This window comes from Crocodylus siamensis, chromosome 14 (assembly GCF_052110815.1).
Source record: "Crocodylus siamensis isolate JL-2025a chromosome 14, ASM5211081v1, whole genome shotgun sequence".
Lineage (NCBI taxonomy): Eukaryota > Metazoa > Chordata > Crocodylia > Crocodylidae > Crocodylus > Crocodylus siamensis.
In genome coordinates this window covers 3,623,596-3,649,082 of record NC_143408.1, presented here as the reverse complement: position 1 = coordinate 3,649,082, position 25,487 = coordinate 3,623,596, and the positions used below count along the sequence as shown (strand labels likewise).

The following is a 25,487-nucleotide window of genomic DNA, read 5'->3' as shown; positions in this document are numbered from 1 at the left end:
GCCGTTTTCATTAGGCTGCCACTCCACCGCATTTCACATCGGGGGCGGCCAGCTTGCGAGGCCGAAGGGTACAAAGTAGTGAACACCCCCCCCAACAAATACCCCTGGCATCAGCCGGGAGAGCCGTCTCAAACGGGCGAGGATCAAAGCCGATGCACGGTGGCATTTGCTACTGCCCTTCGGCTGGGCTGGAGGGGCCGGGAGAGCTGTGCCGTGGCCTGCTCTGCTTTTAAAACGTCGGTGGGAGAACGGGAACCCAGCAGGATTTATCATTTCTATCCCAACTGCACAGACCCAAATCCTCCATCATCTTTTAAAGAAGAGCAAAGCCACCAGGCCCAACGCAAAGCCCGTGGAAGTCAATGGAAGAACGCCCCTTGCCTTCAAAAGCATTTGGCTCGGCTCTATATCGTTCCGTGAAGTTTCGGGCTTTCCTCAAAGTGAAAGGCTCTAATACCACATGCCTCGAGTCAAGCCGGAAACGGCACAGCCGTGCAGTAGCCAAGCAGTATCTGCAAACCCCTCCTCCCCTTGATCTCAAGCGTTTCAAATGATCCGGGCCGAATTTTGGTCATGGCCACCACCTCGTCCCCGGCCGTTTCACCCTCCAGGCAAAGAGTTGGCAGACAGGTGTGTGGATAATGGTTTGATTTTTATTTTCAAGAGCGTTCTCTCTCCACAATTCACATGCCCCCTGAATAATTAATTAAAACGTACTGAGGGATTGTGGCAAGAGACGAGGAGAGAGAGAAACCAACAGAAATCAGTGCAGTAATTAAAAGAACAGGAACCTCCCTGGTATCAGACAGAACAATTCACCGTTGTACTTCTGTGCGATATATTCCCTGCTGGTAGTGAACGGAGGCGGGCGAGAAGGGAATGAAACCAGCCCAACAGAGCAGCTGGTCTAGAAACGGTGCACACGCAAGCACAAAATGCAAGGTAGTGTTATGGGGGGTGGGGGGGAACAACTCCGTCACCTGGCAGTGTTAGTACAGTAGCAGCTCAATGAAGTGGAGTCGGGCCCCAGCCCAGTGCTTTTGCATTTGGGTAGAAGGGAAATGCAGCTGTGTTTCGAAAGGTTTCCAGGGACTAGGAGTATTGGAGGGTCCAGGTATAAGAGAAACGCGCTGGTTCATCCCAAGCCGCCCACATGGCAGACACAAGCCACGAGACGTAGAAGGCTGGAATAATTCAAGGTGGCGTTTGGGACGCATGAGGGAGACGCTGTTCCCATTTCTAAGTTGTGCAGGGTAACGAATGTGGCGCTGTCATCTGGCTGCGCTCTGAAGACCCACGTCCAACTGGTGACTCAAGTCCCAAGTTTACGATCAAATAAAAGCAAAACCAGAAAGCAACTCAGCGTGCAAAGAGACCGAGCCACCCTAGAGGAGGGACAGTGCTGAACGGAGCGGCCCCATTTCATGCAGTTTTGAACCTTTAGGGCAACATGCTGGATTCGCTAGATGCAGGACGCTGCTGCGTAGCTGCCAACTCGCTCCGCTGTTGCAAGATGGGTGGGTGAGCCCTAGAAGAGCCTGTCGACTTCAAAGGACTAGAAAGAAGTCTAGTAATAGGCCTCGTGATGCTGAGACGAGCATCGGGTCTCGAAATGGAAAACCCGGTGGTTTAGGCTCATAAAACATAAAAGCGCCTAAATTGATCCGGGCTGCACCACAGCACGGCTGAAGCTTTTGGAGGATTTCTGAGCAAAGTCCATTCAGCTGCCCTTGAGTTACAGATATTGGGAAACAAAATGTAAGAAGTATTTTTTTTTTCTGTGCTCACAACTCCAAAAGCCAACTGGCCCATCCTCATTGGTGTGCACTTGAATAAATATAGCAACTGCATCTGGAGGGGTTCCAGATGTAGTTGCTATATTTTGCACGTGCGGAGCATTCGTTTTGGGAGCACCAGAACAGCCGATGCTGCGGACAGATCGTATCTCTGCACCCGGTTTGCAAAATAGCCATCTTTTCATCACAACGCTCTCTTCATAGCTGTATTCTGTGATCCTTAAATCAAGCAGAACTCTTTTCTGAAACCCAAGTGTTTTCATAGAAAACTACGGCTGGAAGGAACATCGGGGGGGGTCACACCTAGTCCAGGCTTCTGCTCCAAGCAGGACCATCCCCAACTACATCACCCCAGCCCAGGCTTTGTCTAGCTGAGACTTTAAAACCTCCAAGCATGGGGAGAGTCCACCACCTCTTTGGGTAACCTGTTCATGTTTTACTACTCTCCTAGTGAAAAAAGGTTTTTTTCCCCTAATATCCAACCTAAACCTCCCTTGCTGCAGCTTGAGCCCATTGCTCCTTGTCCCATCATCTGCGCCCACTGAGAACAGCCCAGCTCCATCCTCCTTGGATCCACTACCCTGCGGGTTTTGCTTCATTCAAGAGTGCAGAATCTCCTTTTCTCCAAAATGTTTTCTACTGCAGTGGTAACGCCCTCAGATCTCCCAAAGGGAACGTACCTGCTGCAAGACCCTCTAGAGTCTCTTTGCTTCCCGGTGAGATCATCATCCCAAACCACAGAGCAGGGTGATTACGAACTCTGCTAGCAAGACCCAGTTGCTTGTTCGAGCAAGTCGCTCTCCTCAAACCTACTGGCCTTTGCATGGGGCAGGGTGGGGACACGCACACAAAAAAAATAGAGGAATTAAAATATTTTGACACATTGATGCTATTTTGATCAGGAAATTATGTTAGTTGTGATGCCGACTCAAGCTGAATTCTCTATTCTTATTTTAAATATGCACCGTGGCATACACACAATAAAAATAACTGAACTGATATTACAGTGAAAAATCACATCCCCCACCCCACCCCATTTCCTGAGCCTAGAACATTTCCATTTGTAACCTTGCAGTTGTTATCAGATGGCTGGGAGCTAAAGCAAAAAATAAATGAAGACTAGAGAAGGAGCACATTAGCCAGGGTAATTAGCCAGCTGAGCAACTTAACAAGGGATGTGACTGATCTTCCATCACTGGGAATCTTTAAAGCAAGCCTGGCTGCCTCTCGGAAATGATAACCCAGCCCGGGTCTGAGCTTGTAGAGGAACTGCTGGATGAAAGTCTGTTCTGCTCCCCTCCCCAGCTTGATTGCACCTTGACTGGACTCAATCTGGCCATTTCTGTTGCTTAATTTATTCCTGGTCCAGCTGAGGGCTTTGGTTTTAACAGCTTATCACCAGAACGTCCCCGTGAAATCACCGAGTTCCCAGATGATGCAGCAGCATCCATCACACAAAGAGGTGCCTCCTCTGGGCAGGACCGTGCCGTTAGTGGGGCTGGGAATAAGAGAACAGGAGCCTGAAAAATAACTCAAGTAGCCACAGCCTGCTTGAGCAAGACAAGTCGCTGAGCTGGCTTTCGCGTCCCCCTGACTGGGTGAAATTGGTGGGTCACATGCATCATTGTCCCGTACCTGCTAAGGCTCAACTTTCACGCCCATGCTAACTTGATTACTTGTTTTCAGCCCTTCCTCTACGAGACCAAGAAGTCCTGCTGCAAACCAGAAGAGAAATGGGGGCACAGGGTGCAACCGTGCATGAGCCAAACTCTTCTGTGGTGGCTCAAAGAGATGTTTTATTAAATATTGAATCATAGAAAAGGAGGTTTGGGAGGGACCTCAGTCACATCTAGCCCAACCCCCTGCTCAAAGCAGGACCAGCCCCAGCTACATCCTCTCTCTCTGCACGTGTCTCCCAGGCCGGAAGAGGAGCCAGGCACAGTGTAATCTCAGCCTGCCGGGAACAGCATCATTGTCTCGTTATTACAAAATGCAGAGCACCACACCAGGACTGGCTGGAAGTTTTAATGACTTCAAAAGGAGACGCGGGCAAAAGAGGGGAAGTGATCGAACTCCAAGGATCTGTGATAGTGGGATTTAGGGCTTGAGACTTGATTAAATATATCAAAGCCTCTTTCTTCAGGCATGAGGTTGTAAATCCTCTCAGATTTATGGGTTTAGTATCTGCAAGCACCCTTTGATCAGCACTGCCTGCCCCTACCCATAGTAATTAGTGTCTGAACCTACATTCCATAGCAACAAGGTAGGGATGACCAGAGTGCTTAAATCAGAGATTAAACTGCTCCATCCTGTGACAGATCAAGGGATTAGGCCACCAATTGCCCACAAGTGTGTGTCCTGTGACCACACAGTCCTGCCCTCTTTGCTTTAAAATAAAGTGGCAGCTTTCCCACGATCAGGTATGTCCAGTATTTATTTCCCATACCACAAGGATCTAAACTGTAGGTTCAGCACTGAAAACTTGAAGATGGGGATGCAGCACAACGATTTACCCCAAGGGGAGCTGGTGATGCTGAGACTTCAGATTGTTTTTGCCTGGAAGACCCAGAGATGGATGACCTGTCTTGACTGCAAATGAGGACACCTCAACCCTGCTCTCTACCACCTGATGCTCATAAATGTTAGTGACTTCCGCTCCACGGTAGCCATTCTACACCAAGCAAAGGAGATGCCCCACTGCTCCAAGCTGGGTGGAGGGATGACCTGCGATAATGAAGGAAGAAAACCTTTACCAGAGTGCAAAAACGCTAGCAAGCTGTAACATTACAAATCCCCATTTTAAAAAGTCAGAAAATGAGGGTTGGAAGGGACCTCAGGAGGTCCCAACTATATCCCAGCCAGCGCTTTGTCAAACTTGGCCTTAAAAACCTCCAAGGATGGAGGCTCCACCACCTCTCTGGGTAACCCATTCCAGTGCTTCCCCACCCTCCTAGTGAGGAAGTTTTACCCAATATCCAACCTCAACTTGAGCCCGTTGCTCCTTGTCCTGTCATCTGTCACCACTGAGAACAGCCCAGCTCCATCCTCTTTGCAACCCCCCCAATGGATTGAATAGCAGCCTTCAACTCCCCTCCTCGGTCTTCTCTTCCCCAGACTAAATAAGCCCAGTTCCCTCTGCCTCTTCTCATAAATCATGCCTCCCAGCCCCCAAACCATCTTCACTGCCCTCCACTGGACTTGTTCCAACTTGTCCACATCCTTTCTGTAATGGGAGGCCCACAACTAGACACATTGCTCCAGATGTGGCCTCGCCAGTGCAGAATAGAGGGGAAGAATCACTGCCCTTGATCTGCTGGCAACACTCCTACCAGTTCAGCCCAGTAGCCATTAGCCTTCTTGGCAACAAGGCCACACTGCTGGCTCATGTCCATCTTATGGTCCACTGTCACCCCCAGCTCCTTTTCTGTAGAGCTGCTGCTCAGCTACAGGCTGGGGAACAACTGGCATTGCCAGATCGAGGGAAGTAATTATTCCCCTCTATTCGACACTGGTGAGGCCACGTCTGGAGTCCTGTGTCCAGTTTTGGGTCCCCCACTACAAAAAGGATGTGGACAAGTTGCAGATGCTTCAGCCAGGCCCCCAAACTACAAGACTCTGATGGCCTAGCTAAGTTGGCGAGCAGGAACTTTCACTGCATCTTAAAAGATGCAGCTTCGCTGACACACCCCAGGGCATGGGCTGTAGGTACCCAAGAGAGCCAAGCAGGTATGGAAGGGAGGGAGCAGAGATCAGGTGCGACATATAAAGGCAAACTGCTGAGGTTTTCTTCCAAAGCAAGGAGGAAACAAGCATCCGCAGTCCATTTAGGATGGCGTCTGCAGTGAGGATGCTAGCAGCCCCAACTAGACTAAGGGATCCATTTGAAGTCAGCACCCAAGGGAACAGCAGAGGGCAAGTCTCTCCTCTGAAACTATTTTCACATGTGTCGGGTATTTACAACAGCAAGCAGAAATCCCTGGAAAGCTGCTAACCCTTGTGAAGAGTCAGGCCGTTTAAGGAGCAGAGTCGATGCACACTGGCTACAGTGGGATACTCACACAGCAGGCGAGAAAGCCTTAGTGAACCTGAATAATTGCTTGCTAATTCTTTTTTTTTTTTAAAAAAAAGAGATGATTGAAGTCCCAAGAGATTTAAACGCTCGTCCAAAGGACTTGTTTACTGAAACTCCAGACCCTAACATGTTCTGCACTAAAGCACATCTGTGGACAGAAAACTAGTGCTTTCCTTGTGTGGGTTAAGGTGAGAAGAGGATACTTTATTTCAATACCCCAGGAAAGAATTTAGCCTCAAAAGAATTACCTGTGGTGGTCACCTTGGTTTGGGGAAATACTGGCTGTCTGTACATGAGTGGGGTTAGGTTGCTCCGAAGTGCTGTAATTACAGCGCATCAGAGCAGACTCAATCTGATCAACACTGATACATGAGACACAGCGGCACTTTAATTAGAGAGGTTCTTGGAGGCACTCTAATTAAAGCGCTGTGTGTCCCATCCCCCCACCAAGCACATGCAAACGTGTCCACCGTATCTGCACAGAGCACAGTAAGTACAGAAAGAAACTTGTACAAAAGCATGCTGTTGTCAGCTGGAGATCTGCTATTAAAATCAGAGAACGTCAAGCTCGGATATGTCCAAACACTGGCTCCAAGATAGCGGCTATTTTCACTTTAGGTCTTGGTGGTTACAAAACTAAAAGCTGCCTCTCCTGCTAGCAGTCTAGAGGCCTCATCACAAAATGGTTACAAGACACATTATTCCAGTTATCTTAGAAATCTAACTGAGGGGCTTGCTATTACGGTGGGAGCTAACAGGTTCTGCATATGTCTTCCCAATAATTTTAGGCAACAAAGTTGTTCCCCCCTCCTCAAGTATTAGCCAACAGAAGAATACAGTCTTGCTTAAGGACACAGGTAACAGAGAATGAGTGAGTGCCAGGTATTAACATGTGCTGTCCATTACAATTCTAGAAACAGCGACATTCATTCAACAACGTTCAGAAGACCTTTAAAAAGTAACGGCCGATGCCCTGCCTCTCTCGGGCACAGGAAAAAGGAAGCCACAGCCGTGCTTTGGGTACTGACACACACACACATATACACACTCACTACGAGGCTAGGACCAGCAGTCAGAAAAGAGAAGTGACAAAAAATATTAAACAAAGTCCTGAGATGCAGGCGAACAGGGCTGAAAAAAAAAAAAATCAGCCCAGCTGGGAGTGGAAAGAGAAAGGAATGGAAAGTGACTGGATTACTGACCAGACAGCATAAGCAGAACTAGCTTGCTCATGCTATTAGTGTAGCCAAAGTATCGACAGACAGAACGGCCTAGGAGGTGGATCCTGCAGCAGCTCTGAACTTCAAGCCTCCCTCTCCCACCCCACTCTGAGAACAGCAGGAGTCAAGCACAGCAGCAGCAGCAGCAGCAGCAGAGTGGTTGAGAAAACCTAGCACAGCAGAACGCGGCCTGCTGCAGAGACACGTCACATAGGGAACCCTGTGGTGGGAACCCGCAAATGATCCTCCCTCTTTCCTCAACCTGATTAACAGTTGAGGTTGTTTCCGTGCACCTTCAAAACAAGGGAACTGTTATTGCGTTGTCTGGAGAACATGCAATGAGCCGTTTGCTGGAGACACTGGTTGCTGAATACCCCTCTCCTGAAGCTGGCGGGGAGGGTGCAGATGGAAGGAAGAGGTGCAGTAGGAAACGTGCTAGTAATTCTTTCTTTAATTTACATGTGCACATGTTTCAAATGAGTGCGTCGAGTCCTGTTTGCTGAGCAGAGCTTTCCCCCGTGGCGGTTCCCAGCTGGCTGCATGGCATGCGTCTGTGAAGCCAGGTATAGCACCCGCGCCCTTCACAGAGACTCTGTTCAGAGGAATCATTACCTTAGGCAGCATTTGCACTACCTGCAGGGGGTCGCCAGTCTCTGCAGGTCTCCCTCGCCATGATGGAAATGAAAATTGGCAAGCTGGAAGGGGGCTGAAAAGGTGCATGAGAGCTGAAATTTCTGTTAACTGCTGCTTTCCTTCCTCCTCTGGGTTGGTGAACAGAGAAAGGGAGGAAAGCAAGCACCATTCAGTGGAAGGCAGAAGCTCCTGCTGGGCTCACCGGTGGCTCAGTGCTGCTTGATGGGATGGGTTTGTCGCTTCACTGCTGCTTGGTTTTAAGGGATAATCTCTGCACTGTCTTGTAGAGGAGACCAAAGTGCTAGAAAGGGTGAAAAAGATTACAAGTGAGTCCATGTAACTGCTAACAGAAAGGCAATATGCATTTTCCCCTAAAGGGAGAAGCACGTTTGGAGGCAATGCTAGCACATGAGTGCCAGACCTGGCTTGGGGTTGAGTTCACCCCCAATGGCCCACACCAGGAAGAACCTAGTTGGGTCTTAGCAAACCAGCTGTTACAACACAGCCTGCAAATGAGCTCGGTATGGGAATGCCCAGACAGGCCTGCCAGTACAACCCGTATCAATCACTGGCTGCCGAGTTGTGCGCTACCAATCTGAAATCAAGCTAATTTAAATGCTAAGTTTTTCAACCCGACCCTGCTCTCTCACTGAAGCTGCTGGGAAACTCCTACCAGGTTTGGTACGGTGTCACGCGGCCTGTTTGCAACATGAATGATTTCAGGGTTGCAAAACAGAAAAGCGGCCAATGACAACGACTTTAAAGCCTTTCACACTGCTTTGGCTTTTGCCATTTTACAAGTTGTTTAAAACCCATCCAATTCCTGTTATAAATGGCTACTACAGACATTCATAGATTCAGAAATTCATAGTTGTTTTGGGGCTGGAAGGGGCCTTACAAGATTATTGGGTCCTGTCCCCTTGCACTTGTGCAGGAAAGACTGGTGGGGTCAACAAACGCCATCACAAACTCCCAAGCAGCCAGCTCCCAATGCCCCCAATATATATGACTACTAATAAATTAGTAGACAGACCCTTTGAATCATACAAAACCATGGTTTTTTCCTCCAAGTTAAAATATATATATGTATGTTGAATCCAATCATATGTTAGTTTCTTAAATTAAAAATTCACAAAAATAAGCACGAAGGTCCAGACTGTGACCCACTGTGACTCCCTGCCATTGACCCTTAAAAAGAAAACCACTGAGGATTAGGAACCAGATATACAATAGGTTCATTAACGCATCAAACGCAGCAGCTCACTGAGTTTACAGCCAAGCCAACAAACTTACGACATCAGGATGACTGAGCCAAAATACGCAAGTCTCAGTGCGTGATCTAATCTATCACAGGCTGTAAATCCTTAAATATAACAGAGAAAGGGTTGAATTCATCCAGATGGAATATTTTAATCTGAAGCCCATGAAAGCAACTGCAAGTCGAATTCAAGATAAATCTAACAGATGTAGCACATCTTTTAAAGATATGTATCACATTATCATCCTAATGATGACTCCTGGCAAGGACAAGCAGATGAAAAATTTCAGCACCAGAAGAGGCCAAAGTCAGGACTACCACAGTCTGAATCCGAGGTTGGGACTGCCTGAATACACCCAGCATCCTGTTCCCATAGTTTAAAGAGGAAGCAAAGGAATGGAAGGATCTCTCCTGTTTCCTCACCTGGACTGCAATGTAGGCAACTCCGAGGTAGGCTGCTATGCAGAGAGCCAGGAGCAGGTCAAAGATTGCCGGCTTGACCCTAAAACAGATGGACAATCGATGAGAACACTACAGTAGCCAGACCCATGGAGGTGAAAGAAACCCAAGCCTGCCCTGAGGGAGATGCATACCTGTACGCATTCATCACCTGCTTCAACTGATCGTAGAAAACAAACTCAGGGTCCCTGTGAAAAGAAGCAGTCCTTCAAATGGTGTAACCCTAATGGATGCTGGATCCAGGGGAAGTGAAGGAAGCTTTTTAAAACCTCCAGTCCTTCCTCTGCCTTCTAAAGGAAGCGAATGATCCAGAAGCTGGGAAGCAGAAGCATTTCACATACCAATGTACAGCTGTTGCTAGCCACCTAGGTTAACTACTACTCATTTCCTATACACCATGCCCCACTTAATCAGAGACAGAGCAACACCCAGATCACTGAACCCCATCTAAGACGAAGCTGTTTTCTGACCTGGGAACAAGTCTGTCTCCATAAACGTTTCACGTGACTCAAGGAGCAGGTGCCCTGGGAATGCTTTATTTAGCCTATGGGTTGCCCCATCCTGAAGACCTAAATAGGGAAGACAGACCATCTCTTTCTGAGGTCAGGCTCTGGGCGCAGAGAGGCTGCTGTTCCTTTTACTGCATCGAAGGAAGGCTTGGTAGTATTTCAAAGCAGACTGCCAAGGAAGGTGTGGCTTGAGCAGGGAAAAACAAAGCCTCCTTAGTGACACTGCTGAAGCTGAGACTATTATTCATGCTTGCTGGAATCCAGGATAATTCCTTAAAGCAGTAGTTTTCAACCTTTTTTCATCTGTGGACCCCTAAAAAAAGTTGAAGGGAAGTGCAGACCCCTTTGAATTGTAAATGTAGGGCTGAGGGCAGCATCTGAAACGCTGCGACTCACCGAGACACTTCCCTTACCGTTTATCTGCCTTCACGTGATGCTGTTTGACATCTTTCAGGTAGCGCCCCATGTAATATTCTAAGGTGTTGAGGAAGGTGCTGTCTTTATCGATGAGCTGGGCGGCTCTGGGCTGACTGGTCAGCCAGTCCATCACTGACTCGAGCTGCTCCTCCTGAATCTCCTGCAGAAAGAGAATGGACCAAGTTCACAAGACTTACTAAAGGACACCAGAGCACTTCACTTGAAATCATGTCTAGGTCCCCTGCTCCCTTACCATCTGCTCTGTGAAGATCTGCAGGTCAGCTGGAGCCCCCTGTGGAGAGAAAGGGGATGCTGCAGTGAAGGCAGATGTAGGGGTGCAAGATATTAGGGAAAAGCCTGGCTGACTATGGGAGGGGGATTCTTACCTTCTCCGTTAGGTTGTAGATGACCCGTGTCAGAGCTTCAGCAATGATCCTGGTGTTGCGGGTGAGAGCCTTGGTGTCCACCCATGCCCTGCAAGAGGAAAAGGAGGAGTGCAGCTGGCAACAGTGTTTGCTGGATAATGCCCTTTTCATGGCATACCACTACTTTGAGAAGAGGAGGAACAAGCAGCCCAACTGTGGCACGATTATGGATCCCTGTTCCCCACTCCATTTGCCTACATTTTCCTGAACAGGGACTGAATCAGCCCCCCAACTGGCACCCCCGCAGGCCCCAAGGGAGGTGCACCCAGGCCTAGGGCCAGTGAGGACCTAGTCAGGTGGAGGAACTGGACATATTTAAAATCAGCTGGTCCAGACAATCTCCACCCCAGAGTGCTGAAGGAATTAGCAAAAGGTCATTGCGGGACCCCTGGCACAGCTGTACGAACACTCGTGGTGATCTGGTGTGCCAGAGGACTGGAAGAGGGCCAATGTGGTTCCCATTTTCAAAAAAGGGAGGAAGGACGACCCAGGAAACTATAGGCCAGTTAGTCTCAGCTCCATCCTGGGGAAGCTTTTTGAGAGAATTATCCTGGCACATGAGGGACCAGCAGGGGAGATTATGCTTAGGGGCAACCAACACAGGTTCATTAGAGGCTGGTCCATCAGACCAACCTGGTGGCCTTCTATGGCCAGGTCACAAAATCCTTAGACAAAGGTGAGGCAGTGGATGTAGTTTTTCTGGACTTTCGGAAGGCCTTCAACACCGTCTCTCACCCTGTTCTCATTAAAAAACTAGGGGATTGTGTTGTCGACACCCACACAGTCAGATGTGTTGCCAACTGGCTGGAGGGCCACACCTAGAGAGAGGTGGTGGATGGGTCATTTTTGACCTGGAGGGAGGTGGGCAGTGGGGTACCCCATGGCTCGGTCCTCGGGCCCGCACTGTTCAACATCTTCATCAGTGACTTGGACAAGGGGGTAAAAAAGCACCTGCTCAAATTCGCAGACAACACTAAGATGTGGGGTGATGTGGGCATGCTAGAGGGGAGGAATAAGCTGCAATCGGACCGAGACAGGTTACGGGGGTGGGTGGATGAGAACAGGATGGGTTTCAACACTGACAAGTGCAAGGTGCTGCACCTGGGGAGGAAGAACCAGCACCATACCTACAGGCTGGGGAACTCCCTTCTTGGCAGTGCAGAGGCAGAAAAGGATTTTGGAGTCGTCATTGATGCCAAGATGAACGTGGGCTGGCAGTGTGGGAATGTAGTCAGGAAGGCCAACCACACCCTGTCATGCGTCCACAGACGCATCTCGAGCAGGTCCAGGGAGGTGATCCTCCCCCTCTATGCGGCGCTGGTCAGGCCGCAGCTGGAGTACTGCGTCCAGGTCTGGGCGCCACACTTCAAGAGGGATGTGGACAACATGGAGAGGGTCCAGAGGAGGGCTGCTCGCATGATCAGGGGGCAGCAGGGCAGGCCCTATGATGAGAGGCTACAGGACCTGAACCTGTTCAGCCTCCACAAGAGAAGGCTGAGGGGGATCTAGTGGCTTGTTACAGACTAGTCAGGGGGGACCAGCAGGCATTGGAGGAGTCTCTGCTCCCCCAAGTGCTACCAGGAGTGACCAGGAATAACAGCCACAAGCTGGCAGAGGGTAGATTCAGATGAGATGAGATATCAGGAGGCGCTACTTCACAGTCAGGGCGGCTAGGATCTGGAACCAACTTCCAAGCGAAGTGGTGCTGGCTCCTACCCTGGGGGGCTTTAAGACAAGACTAGACAATCACCTTGCTTGGGTTGTCTGACCCCAGTACTCTTTCCTGCCGTGGCAGGGGGTCAGACTTGATGATCTGCTCAAGTCCCTTCCAACCGACTAACTATGAAACTCTGTGTTGGTTTCTTCCATTGCTCCAGTTGCACAGAGAGGACTTGGTAAAGGTATGACACCAGAGAAACATTTGCTAAGTTCCCACGTCCATTCAACAACTGATCCATCACCATAGCCCACTCCCCATGCCCCCAGTCACTGACCTCACATCCATGATACTGTTGCGCAGACTGTCCCGGTGACTTTCCAGGTGCGAGACAGTGAAGGCAGGCAGGCGGCGGATGGCGAAGCGCTCGTGCTCCCATGCCAGCATGTCGTCAGCCAAGTTGATTTTCTTGTGCACCATGGAGAACTGTACTTCAGAGAACTGGCTGGCAACCACCTGTGGGAAATGTCCACCAACCGAGAAGAATGATGCCCAGGGAATAGGAGTCCCGTTGCTTCCAAGTACATCCCCTCCCCTCCCTCTCCAAACCAGAACTGGCGCTTGTAATGAAAACACTTCCTCCTCCATTCAAAGAAAAGGGGTAAAAATTTGTTGCAAAAATCTGCTAGGAGGGGCCGGTGAAGGCAGAGGCACCTGGAAAATAAGGACTCTAACATACGTCACAACCCTCAAATTCTGGCTCTTGATATCTACGTGATGTTTTATGGTAGCCACATGATCAAGGCTGCCATCTGGCAAAGGAGCCAACTATAACAGGTTCTTACAAGCAAGAGGTTCCATAGGGAAGCTCTAGTGGAAGGTAACTGATCCAGCCTGGCCTATTCTGGATTCCTAAACCCTGCAGGACTCTTTGCTCTGATCAAGTCTACCAGAAATAAGAGCCTAGGACTACATCAAAACTGCCCCCCTTCAGCACCTTTAGGTACACACGCTGCATCATTGAAGCAAAACAGCTCCCCACAGCATGTCACGCCCAGACTTTCTCCCAGGGAACATGCGTTCAGCCAACCCAACCCAACGGGCCCAATGTGTTACCATCTCCAGCTCCCTCAGAAAGGCATGCTGCAGGGTCCCCTCCTTGGGAGGCTTTGAAACATGGAGGTGAAGACTGTTCCCTCGGCCCAGGGTGTCGAGACAAAGAACAAACGCAACATTGTCTTGGAGCAGGCTGGAATCTGAAACAGACGGAGCCAAACCCCTGAGTCTGTGCTCTGGGGACCAGAAACATCTGCAGGACATATGGAGAGGCGGTTTCCCAGCGTGGCTTGCATATTAGTGAATCAAAGTAAAGAGTTCAGTATGCTTCTTGTTCCCTTCTCTACAGCAGCAGCAATTCAGACAGCATGGAAAGAGACTGTACTGTGCCTTAACACAGTAGGTTGGTGTAGTTGGGCAGACGATAAAATCCTACCCAACTAGAAAGATGACTTCCCTGTAACAACGCTTGGTATTAATGGCACCTTTCACCTAAACGAACTCAAAGTATTTTACACGTACATTAAGTTGCCCAATTCTGTTGCAACAGTTTAATGGCAGCATCCTCATTTTAGAAGGGGAAACTAAGGAACAGAGAGTGAAAAGACCGGCCCAAGGAAGAGACCAGATCGCCTGACTCCAAGTCATGCTACAACCACCAGCTCAGGATTCCCTTTTACACTCAGAGAAGCAAGCGCACAATGCACCTTGGAAGGGTGCGTTTACTGGAGGAGCTCACTGCAAGGTGCTAATCCAAAGCTAGACATCTTATTTTTGCCTCAATCATACAGCCGTGAGAGAGGCAGACTCCGAAGTGAGACAGAACCCAGTGAGCTAATTGCCGGCCTGCAAACAGCATTATAGTCATGGACGTTAACTGGGGAAGGGAAGGGGGTGGTGATTTTAATCACAGCACAAGGAGTGGGGGTTCTCGTAGAAGACGAAAAGACTGAGGGGGGATTGAACAGCAGCCTTCAGCTACCTGCAGGGGGTTCCAAAGAGCATGGAGCAGGACTGCTCTCAGTGGGGGCAGATGACAGAACAGGGAGCAGTGGGCTCCAGATGTGGCAAGGGAAGTTGAGGTTGGATATTCGGAAAAAAACTCTCACTAGGAGCACTGGAACAGGTTACCCAGAGAGGTGGTGGAATCTCCATCCTTCGAGGTTTTTAAGACCCGGAAAGACAAAGCCTTGGCTGGGGTGATCTACTTGGGGATGGTCCTGCTTTGAGCAAGGGCTTGATGTGACCTCCTGAGGTCCCTTCTAACCCCCGTTTTCTACTAAATTGCTCTACTCAGCAAAGCCTACAGAGTGATCCCACACACCCATCCCTTCCCATCTCTCAAACCTGTGTGATCCAAGTTGTCTTCTAACCACCTCTTGGTTCCCTGATAGTTAAACTTGCCACCTCCAGATGCGAAGAACAGCAGATTATACCTGCGCACCAAGAAATGGGGGAAAGTGAGTCAGTTGCACTGATTTACTGGGCATAGAAACAACCTTCTCAGGGAGTACTCAGAACCACGCATGGAATTCAAAATGATTCCCAGACTAACGACAGCTCATTAATAGGAGCTGCCTTCTGTTAGCATCCAAGGGTGAAGTCACGATGGTTTTCACTTCGTGTACCAGACACACTTGAGTGTAATATCCAGACAGGAATAGAACGTCACCCACATGCTAACACAAGGCAAGGAAATGCCTGCTGGAACGCTGAATGCTTGGTGCTTCTATGTCTTTTGCATTTCCAAAGATCTGTATGGACATTAACTAATCCAGGCGCCCAACAACCTCGTGAAGTTGGGAAGAGTCATTAGCTTTGCTGAACTGACAGGGAACAGGCACGGAGATTAAGGGATTCGCTACTGATCACAGTGTAAAACAGTGACAGAGCACGGTTTACAACACACGAGTTCCTGACTCTTACGCTATCCTTATTCTGTCTGAGTCTCCCATTCACCAAGCATGAACTAAACCAGTGCATGGAAATGAAGGGAAAAGAGCCTGTTGGGAAAGAAGGTGCAGTTGTGTTTAATGGCAGGATTTGTGGTACACACACACACACACAGACTGCTGCTCTAACCCTGTCTGCACCGACTGTGTTAAGGGGGTTTCCCCTGCAAAAGATCTCCAACCCTGCAGGTTCCACTGGCCAACTCCAACCCCACGTTCTGGGACCCAGACAGCAGCCCCTTACCCCGCATGGGTACGTTTGTAGGTGTAGAGCCGAGAAAACAGCCTAGCGAGCTCCAGGAGCACAGAGATGCCACTGGCATTGGAGTCTGCACCGTGAGACAGCCACTGGGGAGACAAAGACAGGACTGACAAAGTGCACTCCCCTGCCTGCTCAGAGAAGCACCAACACAAGCCTAACAGGTAAAGCACACAAGCTTCCTCCTCCTCGGCACAACAGGGACAAGGAGGAGGGGAAAAAAAATATTTACCGGAGCCACGCCAAAAGAGTCGTAATGGGCCACTATCACAATGGTGGGCAGGTCCTCTCCTCCCAGCCCAGTCAGCCTCCCCTGCAGAAGCCAGAGAGAAGCATTACTCTGCAGGTCTTCACTGCCTTTATAGCAGCACAGCTTACTTCCCTGCCTCTCCCCCCCAAATCCACCACCCACTCAGTCTCAAACAGCCTCAGCACCAAACCCTCCTCCCACTGCCTTCAAGCACCGTGCCCTTAACCTGCTTTCTGGATTCAGCTGCCGGGAAGATACGAAACCTACCTCTACTACGCAACTGAAATTCTGTTTCTCTCTTGTAACCCTCAGGCAGCTTCACCTTTTTGATCCCCAGGTACGCACCACCTGGTCACCAGCGAAGGAGCTTTCCTATAGCTATCCACCAGCCTAGACCCCACTCCCGAATCATGAGAACTCACCTCCACACTGGTTATGAGCCAGTCGCTGACAGCTTTGCTCTGAGCCCCGCTGGTAACCATCTGGAAGCCATTGGCAGTTGCTGTGTGCAACAGTACTAGAACAGAGAGTTAAATATACTTGGGAAACAATTCTGTCTCTTGATTTTTTTTGCCAGCTGATCCATGGAGGGCCCCGCTCTGCCAGTTAAGCCCATTATCTCTCTGACTCATTGTTTATATTGCTGCATTTCAGTGAAAATCTGGTGACCAAGCATTTCAATTCTTCTCAGCACTGACCTCCCGCAGCAACTTACACCCATAGACCTCAAGAGTGTTACAGGCAATGTAGCATAGTGGAGTAAATATTACAGCCTACTCAGAGAGAGATGGTTAACTCACGTCTGTCCAATGACAGACTGGTTAGTTTCATAGTTGTAGGGTCAGAAGGGACCCGAGCAGATCATCAAGTCCGATCCCCTGCCATGGCAGGAAAGAGTACTGGAGTCAAATGACACCAGCAAGGTGATTGTCTAGCCTTGTCTTAAAGGCCCCCAAGGTAGGAGCCAGCACCACTTCACTTGGAAGCTGGTTCCAGACCCTGGCCACCCGGACCATGAAGTCACGCCTCCTGATGTCCAGTCTGAATTTCCCCTCTGCCAGCTTGTGACTGTTATTCCTGGTCACTTCTGGTAGTGCTCGGGGGAACAGTGACTCCCCCAGTGCCTGCTGGTCCCCTCTGACTAGTTTGTAACAGGCCACTAGATCCCCCTCAGCCTTCTCTTGTGGAGGCTGAACAGGTTCAGGTCCCGTAGCCTCTCATCATAGGGCCTGCCCTGTTGTCCCCTGACCATGCGAGTGGCCTCCTCTGGACCCTCTCCATGTTGTCCACATCCCTTTTGAAGTGCAGCGCCCAGAACTGGACGCAGTACTTCAGCTGCGGCCTGACCAGTGCCGCAAAGAGGGGGAGGATCACCTCCCTGGACCTGCTCGAGATGCATCTGTGGATGCACGACAAGGTGCGGTTGGCCTTCCTGACCGCGTCCCCACACTGCCGCCCATGTTCATCTTGGCATCAATGACAACTCGAAGATCCTTTTCTGCCTCTGCACTGCCGAGAAAGGAGTTCCCCAGCCTGTAGGCATGGCGCTGGCTCTTCCTCCCCAGGTGCATCACTTGGCACTTGTCAGTGTTGAAACCCATCCTGTTCTCATCCACCCACCCCTGCAACATGTCTAGGTCCGATTGTAGCCTATTCCTCCCCTCTAGTGTGCCCACATCCCCCCACATCTTAGCAAATTTGAACAGGTGCTTTTTACCCCCTCGTCCAAGTCACTGATGAAGATGTTGAACAGTGCGGGCCTGAGGACCGAGCCCTGGGGGACCCCACTGCCCACGTCCCTCCAGGTCAAAAATGACCCGTCCACCACCGCTCTCTGGGTGCGACCCTCCAGCCAGCTGGCAACCCATTTGACTGTGTAGGTGTCGACACCACAATCCCCCAGTTTCTTAATGAGAATGGGGTGAGAGACAGTGTCGAAGTCTTTCTGGACTTTCGGAAGGGCTATGTCCATTGCTACCCCTACGTCTAAGGATTTGGTGACCTGGTTGTAGAAGTGTCAGAGTCAGGAACACGACCAAGGTGTGCCGGCTCCTAGGACCCTGTTGGAACCACAGAAGCAAACCCTTCAGGCCAATCTCACTGTTTGCTCATGGCTACTGCAAGCACGAGATGAAACAAGGTGATGAGATCTTGTCAGGACCGTATTCCTAAGCTCTTATTACAGCACTTCCCGTCCACAGAAGTGAAAGCACTTCAACAAGGAAGTGAAGTATTGCGATTCCTCTGCCACCAGCTTCCAGATGCGAGAAGGGAGCCCGGGAGAGCAGAAGTGACCTGTTCAAGTCACATAACAGCTCCATGGTAGAACTAGGAGTGGAACTTGGGTGTCCTCACTCCCAGTCAGTCTTAGCCACTAGACAACGCTGCCTCTCTAGAATGCTTCCCAGAATGGTGTGGAGCCATTAGCTAATGGCCTTTGGGGCATCTAATTAAGGATCATGTGTTTGGCTAGTTTCAATGCCCTCTGAAGCCCCTTACTCTGCAACTCACCTTCAGCAGCTGATGCAGAACCCTGCGATGCAGAAGCAGCCTGTGTTTGTTCGTAGATGGAGAGCAGCTCGTCATCCTCTACTGCAAAGTAGACGGGCACGATGGTTTCCATGGCCAGCATTTCAGGCTCTATCTCCATGAATTGCTGAGAATTCGGAACACGATACACAAACTTAGAGTCTACCGCATATGCCAGGAGGCAGGAAAATGAACAGCCAAACAGGGGAGAAACCCAAGTCCTCACACATCAACCTTGACAGAACATAACCCTCTCCCCCACAGCGGGGGTTTTGTCACAACTGTAACTTGAATCTCTGCTCCCTTTCAGCAATGACATTCCCACCCTTGCCTTCCCATCCCCTGCCTGCCTTGCGAGATATTTACCCGGACAACATCCTGTGGGACTGATGACATGGCCTGGGGCAAAATGATGACCACGGCGCCGGCAGATTGGCGGAGGGCCTTCTGGTACTGCTCGTACGAGAAGTCCACCAGCCGCATCATGACGCAGCGTCGGCTCAGCACGTCCGCCTCAACGGTGCGGGCCTCGGTGTTTAACACCGCATTCCTGGTACCTGTGGGGATGGATCAAGAGAGGGCATGTAGCCAATGGTCTCACCGTCTTTCATACAGCAACACAGCACGTGTCCCAGAGCACTCTCCGTTCCAAGCTGGCTGGAGTATTTTGGAGAGGAGAGATATCTGAAACCATGTGAGCTTTTCCTTTCCTTCGGGATGGCCTCACTGTCGCCCCTTCCCTACATAGCTAAGGCCAGGGTGGGACTTGGCTACACTAATTATACTAGTTCATAACCACCTTTGTGCCATCATGTCCTGACACTCACCTGTCCTCATTCTAATACAGTTCAACCTCCATTGCAACTTCCTTCCAGCACTGCAACCCTGTTTGCACCCCTGCACTCACCTCCTAGGCCTATCAGCGCGTTTTGGTGAAACATCAGGGCAGCTGACTATTCAGAGTGCTGCACTGACTGACTTTAGAAACTAACTGCCTAAGAGCATAGGAAACAAGCTCAACAGAAACCTGCTCAACCAGGGCAGTCAGTGCATGACGTATGGCTGTCTATACACAAGCAAGGCTACAACCGTCTGTCCCACTTCCCTCATTGGGATATTGCTGGTATTGACTGGACTGACAGCCACTAGCCAGGTAATCACAGGTGACCAACCTCCTTTTGATTCTCTCTATGGCACTACCCCTGTTCTGTCAATCCTCCCGCTAGACACATGTGTACAATCCTGTGCAAAAGTGCACTACAATGCAACAGCAGTCTGGGAGCTCACCAGCAACACTGACTAATGCTCTCTGGCAGAGATCTTTGACATGGGGAAGGCTATGGAGGGTGTCATGGTGTTACTGGAAGTGCACAGACACCCTACCACTTCTAGCAATCAGCACTGCAAGCGATGGAGATAATGGAGAGGCATGAACCATGCCAGGAGGCAAAGCTAATTCCTCCATTTGTTGGCTCTCTCATCGTGCAGTGAAGTTTTCTAGCTGCTAAAACGCTTCACTCTTATAAAGGCTAGTGTTGGATGATAGGGTCTGTTTCGCTGACCCAAACGCAGGCTGGCTAGAGGGGCCCATGGTGTAAGTGTCAGCTCAGTCCACACTGAGACACTGAACCAGCCCCATATAACAATTTGGTCTTGTTCAAGTATCAGATCATTTGCTAGTAGAACACGCATCTTTTCCGCTGCACCAGCGAGGGCAGAGCACCCAGGAGCTGCAACATGACAGCCTTTGAATGCGACCCTTCACATACCACTTCCCCGCCATGGTCTCTCTGAGCAACACAAAGAGGATTCTTCTTCTCTCTGAAAACTGCATTTCACATGCGCGCGCACACATACACACTGTGAGGTATACCGTGACTTCTATCCTGCAAGCACAGATTTACGTTTGCACAAAGGACAGAAAGAACCACTGGATCAGCTGGTAGGATGCTCTGTATAACCCAGGCTGTAGAAATATGACCGGGTTACCCCTGTTGCAGCCCAGCTAGCCCAGACCCCTGCACATGCTCCGAGAATACTTTGGTGAATCAGAATGCATGACTGAGGCCTTGATCTATAGCATCTCTCCCACCCCAAGAGCACCGACTGCTTAAACCAGCAGTTTTCAGCCTCTTTAGACTCAAGGCAGCCCTTGATAGACTCAAGACACCCCTTGAAAATGCCAGCTCTTGTTTTTTGACTTAAGAAAAACACGAGAGCAATTCTTCTGTTGCACATAACTTAGAAAAACCACAGCAAGGCAGAATGCTGTTAACACTGAATTCCTATTAAAAATCTCTGGGTTTCTCTTGTGAATCATGTTCGTGCTCAATGATACTCACATTGCCTGGCACCCTGCGGCACCCTTGAAAGGACCTCAAAGCACTCCAGGGTGCGGCAGCATCACAGGTTGGGTTTCTTTAAAGCAAATTGTTGCAAGTAGTACCGCTCTGTTCCAACAAGACCTCAGCCACTGCAACAGCGGACACCCGTAAAAATTGTTTCAATGCAAAACACCGCTTTCTGTAACGTTTCAACAACAAGAAATGACCCATTTGATAACCATGACTCTGAAGGACTTTTGTTTCAGTGGCCTTGGAACAAGTTAAATTTTTGCTCTTAAATTGCCCCAGGGTTAAATCTTAAGTGGGGGGGAGGGAAGAAAAGAAAAATCCTAGTTGGTCCCTTTGGAAAAGAATTTGAGAGTTTGTAACAACAAAAAGCTTTTATCCCAAAGGGCATTTGGCCTCTGAACACACACAGAAGAGGAACATTAGCTACCCAAAGGGTTTGGCGAGGAACAAAGGGAATACACAATCCGCTCAGCTGAGTGGGACCAGAAAAAGAAACAGCATTAAAAGTTAATTGCAAGTGTCTTAGAAATCAATGAGCTGCTTTTCTAAGAGCCCAAGAACAACTCAGGATTTGAGAGGTAAGTCACCATGGCTTGGTTGGAGCTGATATCCTAGCTGCTTAAGTTAAAGCTAACTCAAATCTGTCCATACTACCTGCTGTCACAGCCTGCCAGCAAAGACTTACTGCTGCTGGCAGAAACAGTTTAATATCTCCACAAAGGTACCGAAAGTGAGGAGTTGTGTGGCTAGGCAGCAGGCAGGACTCGGGGCCCTGGCTGGCTGGGCTGACTGGGAGCAATTTACGCCTGTGGTCAGCATCTACACATGCATTTAATCACAGTTAATTACCCCACCGTAAGACAATATTGTCCCCAACAGTACTATCTTATGGTAGCATTAATTAATTTCTTGAGGCCTAATAGCATTGTACATGTAGACAGTGATGCTTTACTCTGTAGCTAATTAATCTACTCTGCAGTTAAGTGGATGTATAGACACAGCCACCAGACTGTATTTCAGGAAAAGGGCCAATGTGGTTCTCATTTTCAAAAAAAGGAGGAAGAAGGACTCAGGAAACTATAGGCCAGTCAGTCTTACCTGAATCCTGGGTAAGGTTTTTGAGAGAATTATTCTGGCGCATGTCCGCGAGGGGCCAGCAGGGAAGATTATACTTAGGGGCAACCAACATGGGTTCATCAGAGGCAGGTCCTGTCAGACCAACCTGGTGGCAGGCCCTACGAGGAGAGGGTGTGGGACCTGAACCTGTTCAGCCTCCAAAAGAGAAGGCTGAGGGGGGAATCTGGTGGCCATTTACAAACTAGTCAGAGCGGACCAGCGGGTATTGGGGGAGTCCCTGTTCCCCTGAGCACTATCAGGAGTGACTAGAAATAATGGTCACAAGCTGGCAGAGGGTAGATTCAGACTAGACATCAGGAGGCGCGACTTCACGGTCAGGGCAGCTACGATCTGGAACCAGCTTCCAAGCAAAGTGGTGCGGGCTCCTACCTTGTTCGTCTAGCCTTGTCTTAGACCCCCACCTTGCTGGGGTCGTTTGACCCCAGTACTCTTTCTTGCCATGGCAGGGGGTCGGACTTGATGATCTGCTCAGGTCCCTTCCGACCCTACAACTATGAAACTATCTCCAGAAAAGACAACAGCTGTGATCTAATGAGGTTCTCAAGAAGGAAGCTCTCACGACAGGTAATGATTCAACTCAAAAACAGCTACGAGGACCCAGTCTTCATAAGCAATCTCAGATATCCCACAAGCCACATACAGACCAGCATTTGCAAAGTGCACACAACTAGTTGACGTTGCTTTATCTTTACAGGTGTTTAATCTGCCGAAGGTTCAGAGAGCTCCAGAGATTCGATCCCCAGCATGGTATGGGATAAATCTGGGGCTGGTTGACTGATACCTACATATTTTTAGTTACTAGAAAACAGCTGCAGATTTAAAAGCATGATGACAGAAGATAGTAAAACCCACAGAGGAACAGAATATATAGAGACTTGATATTAAAAGACACAGGAGATTGACCCCTTAGAAATAATGCTTGGCTCCATGCTGGTTAATATACAAGGGAATAAATGTTACGACACGTGACTCTTAAGAGCTGTTAGATTTCAGGCTCAAGGCAAGAAGTTGAGCAATCGATCGGATGTCAAGTTTGGCAACAAATGGGCTAGAAGAAAAAGAAGGGATGGGGGTAATGTGAAGGAAGGACTAAAAAAAAAAAAAAAAAGAGGGATTGGAGAAGAGACCAGAACTTGCAGGCCAGGGGGATAGCAGGAACACGGCATAAATCGGCAGGAAGAAAAGGGAAGGTAAAACGGGAGAGATGAGGAAGAAAGGAAGTCAACCCTCCCTGCGCAGAGGGAGGGAAGAGCAAAGAGCGTGAAGAGAGGTTGCAAGGTCTCTGCTAACTTAAAAACCTGCCGCCGTCCTAAGCATCAAAGAGCTGTACGAGGAGGAGAGGAACCTTGCACTGCTGCAGCAGAAAGATTTGCAATGTTCACGTGTTGCGCAAGAGGCTGCGTTACAAGAAACTTCAGGTCTGCTTCCCCCCACTGCTCAGCGACCTCTGAAAATGCCCTTCGCGTGGCCGCAGACCTGGAAGAAGGCAAAAACCTCTCTGGAAACCAGACGATACCAACGACCTAGATAACGTTACCGGCGTCGACATGATGCTCGGCGTTTAGGAGACGGCCGCTGAAATCTAACCCAGGGGAGGGCGGAGGGGAGAGAAACGTCTCGTGCGCAGAGACAGGGCTGCCGACGTGGGTTGCGGCGCAGACAAACAGCCGCCCAGCGCAGGACTGGTGCTGGGCACACGGGACCATCGTCTCATGCCAATGCCACCCGTGTCAGGGCCGGTCCTTTGACCGCCGTAGTCACACCGCTGTGGGGTGTAGGGGCATGACCCTGTGGAACGGACAGGGCAGGCGCCGCAGGACCCGTTATCCTTTTTCAGCCTGGAAAAGAGAAGGCTGAAGGGGGCTCAGTCGCAGTTTACCATCAAGGGCTCGGTGACCAACTACTCACCAGGGCAAAGCCAGGAGCAGTGGCCACAAACTCCTGGAAGATCGACTTGGGCTCAACAGCAGGAAAAACTCCTTCACAATAAGGGTGTCCAGCCCGTGCAATAACCTCCCTCCAGAGATGGGGCAATTGCCTACCCTGTTGGGAGGGGGGCAGGCGCAGGGGAAGGGAAGGGTCAGGTCCTGCAGAGAGGGAAAGGGACGGGTCTGGGGGGGTGGGGGGGAAGGGACAGGTCCTGGGGGGGAAGGGAGGGACAGGTCCTGGCAGGGAGCAGGCCCGGTGGGGGGAGGGAGGGGAAGGGACAGGTCGGGGAGGGGTAGGCCCAGGTGGGGGGAAGGGACAGGCCCGGGGGGGGGGGGCGCTCACCGTAGGGCTGCCCGCCCAGCTCGTACTGCTGCATGCGGTAGACGGTGAAGTCGTGCGCGGCGTCGGCGGGGGGCGGCGGCCCGAGCAGCAGCAGCAGCAGCGCGGGCAGCACGAGCAGGACGCTGAGCGGGAGGCACGAGGCCTTCAGCACCGACTCCAGCACCTCGCCCGCCTCCTCCAGCATCGCCCCGGCGCAGCCTGCAGGCACCACGCGGACAGCCCCCGCGGGGGCCTCGCGCGCGGGGGCTGACGGGGCGGCGCGGCGCCAAGCCCCGCCGCGGGGAAGGCCGGGAGCTGTAGGCTCCGCGCGCGAGGGCTGCTGGGAGGGGCCGCCCGCGCGGCCTGCTGGGAGTTGTATTGCGCTGGGTCCTGCGGCCTGGCCTGAGGCGGTGCCGGATGTGGTAGCTACTGAATTTAGGGGGACTCACAAAATGAGGGGCGTCTGAATAAGAAAAAAACAAAACAAAACAGGACATTTTCATCCTAATATTGCAAAAATATACATATTATTGCACAGCTGTTCTTCATCGATTTGAGATACAAAAAAGAGATACAAAAGTTGGTTCCAAAATTATCCTTTTTTTTTTTTTTTTTTTTTGCAATATCTTGTTGCCATTCCTCAGTGGGTCTAATAAAAGGGATCATTTGGGAACGGTCTAGATTTTCTGCATCTCTTTTTGTCCAACACGGCTACCAAATACATGGCTGAAATAACACAAATTCATCTTAAACTCTGAAAATCCATGTCTGTGGATTCTTTTCATCGTACGGGGCATCTTAAGATGGACATAGCTTAGGGCCACGGCGTGGCATCATCCGACGCTGGATGGCCGCAGCTTAGCATGGCATCGTTCAGGGCTGGATGATGCCAGGAATTAGATATAAATCTCCTGGAGATGCTGAGACTCACCCAGGAGATAAAGGATTGGGCATTCGTTCAAATAAATATCAAATCTCGAATCCAATTTATACTGCGGTCCACTGGGTTTTTAAAATGTAATAGCCATGCCTTCCTGACATAACATCTATGCAGCGTCGTCCGTCGGAGATCTCCAGGGACTCCTCCCTCAACGCCATCCGGGTGGACCTTGGCAGGACCGCCCAGGAGCACTGGCACAGCCTGGGCTGCAGCCAACACCCGATGCCCCGGGGGAGGCTTGGAAACACCCCCAGATGCAGCACAAAGCGGGTGGGGGGAACCAGCAAAGCCCAGAAGCCTGGGAAATAAGCCGC

General features: G+C 50.2%; 1 protein-coding gene across 5 annotated transcripts; it reads right to left on the bottom strand.

Moving 5' to 3' along the window:
- Window positions 1-633: 633 nt before the first annotated feature.
- Window positions 634-24,506, bottom strand: NCLN (nicalin). 5 transcript variants are annotated; one of them, XM_090027060.1, is made up of 16 exons: window positions 24,255-24,506; window positions 18,859-19,049; window positions 18,475-18,619; window positions 16,386-16,480; window positions 15,946-16,026; window positions 15,699-15,802; window positions 14,850-14,938; window positions 13,563-13,702; window positions 12,784-12,962; window positions 10,751-10,838; window positions 10,618-10,656; window positions 10,361-10,524; window positions 9,573-9,626; window positions 9,403-9,481; window positions 7,924-8,022; window positions 634-7,794 (listed from the first exon to the last, which is right to left on the bottom strand). In XM_090027060.1, exons 1-15 carry the CDS (start codon window positions 24,436-24,438, stop codon window positions 7,963-7,965), a joined length of 1,692 nt encoding a protein of 563 aa, XP_089883186.1. In that variant the 5' UTR covers window positions 24,439-24,506; the 3' UTR covers window positions 634-7,794; window positions 7,924-7,962. The 5 variants fall into 5 exon arrangements, with proteins under 5 accessions (XP_089883186.1, XP_089883188.1, XP_089883189.1 ...); XM_090027062.1 differs by having other exon boundaries at window positions 634-4,520; XM_090027063.1 differs by adding an exon at window positions 20,835-20,965 and having other exon boundaries at window positions 634-8,022; window positions 24,255-24,269.
- Between the last annotated feature and the right edge of the window lie 981 nt (window positions 24,507-25,487).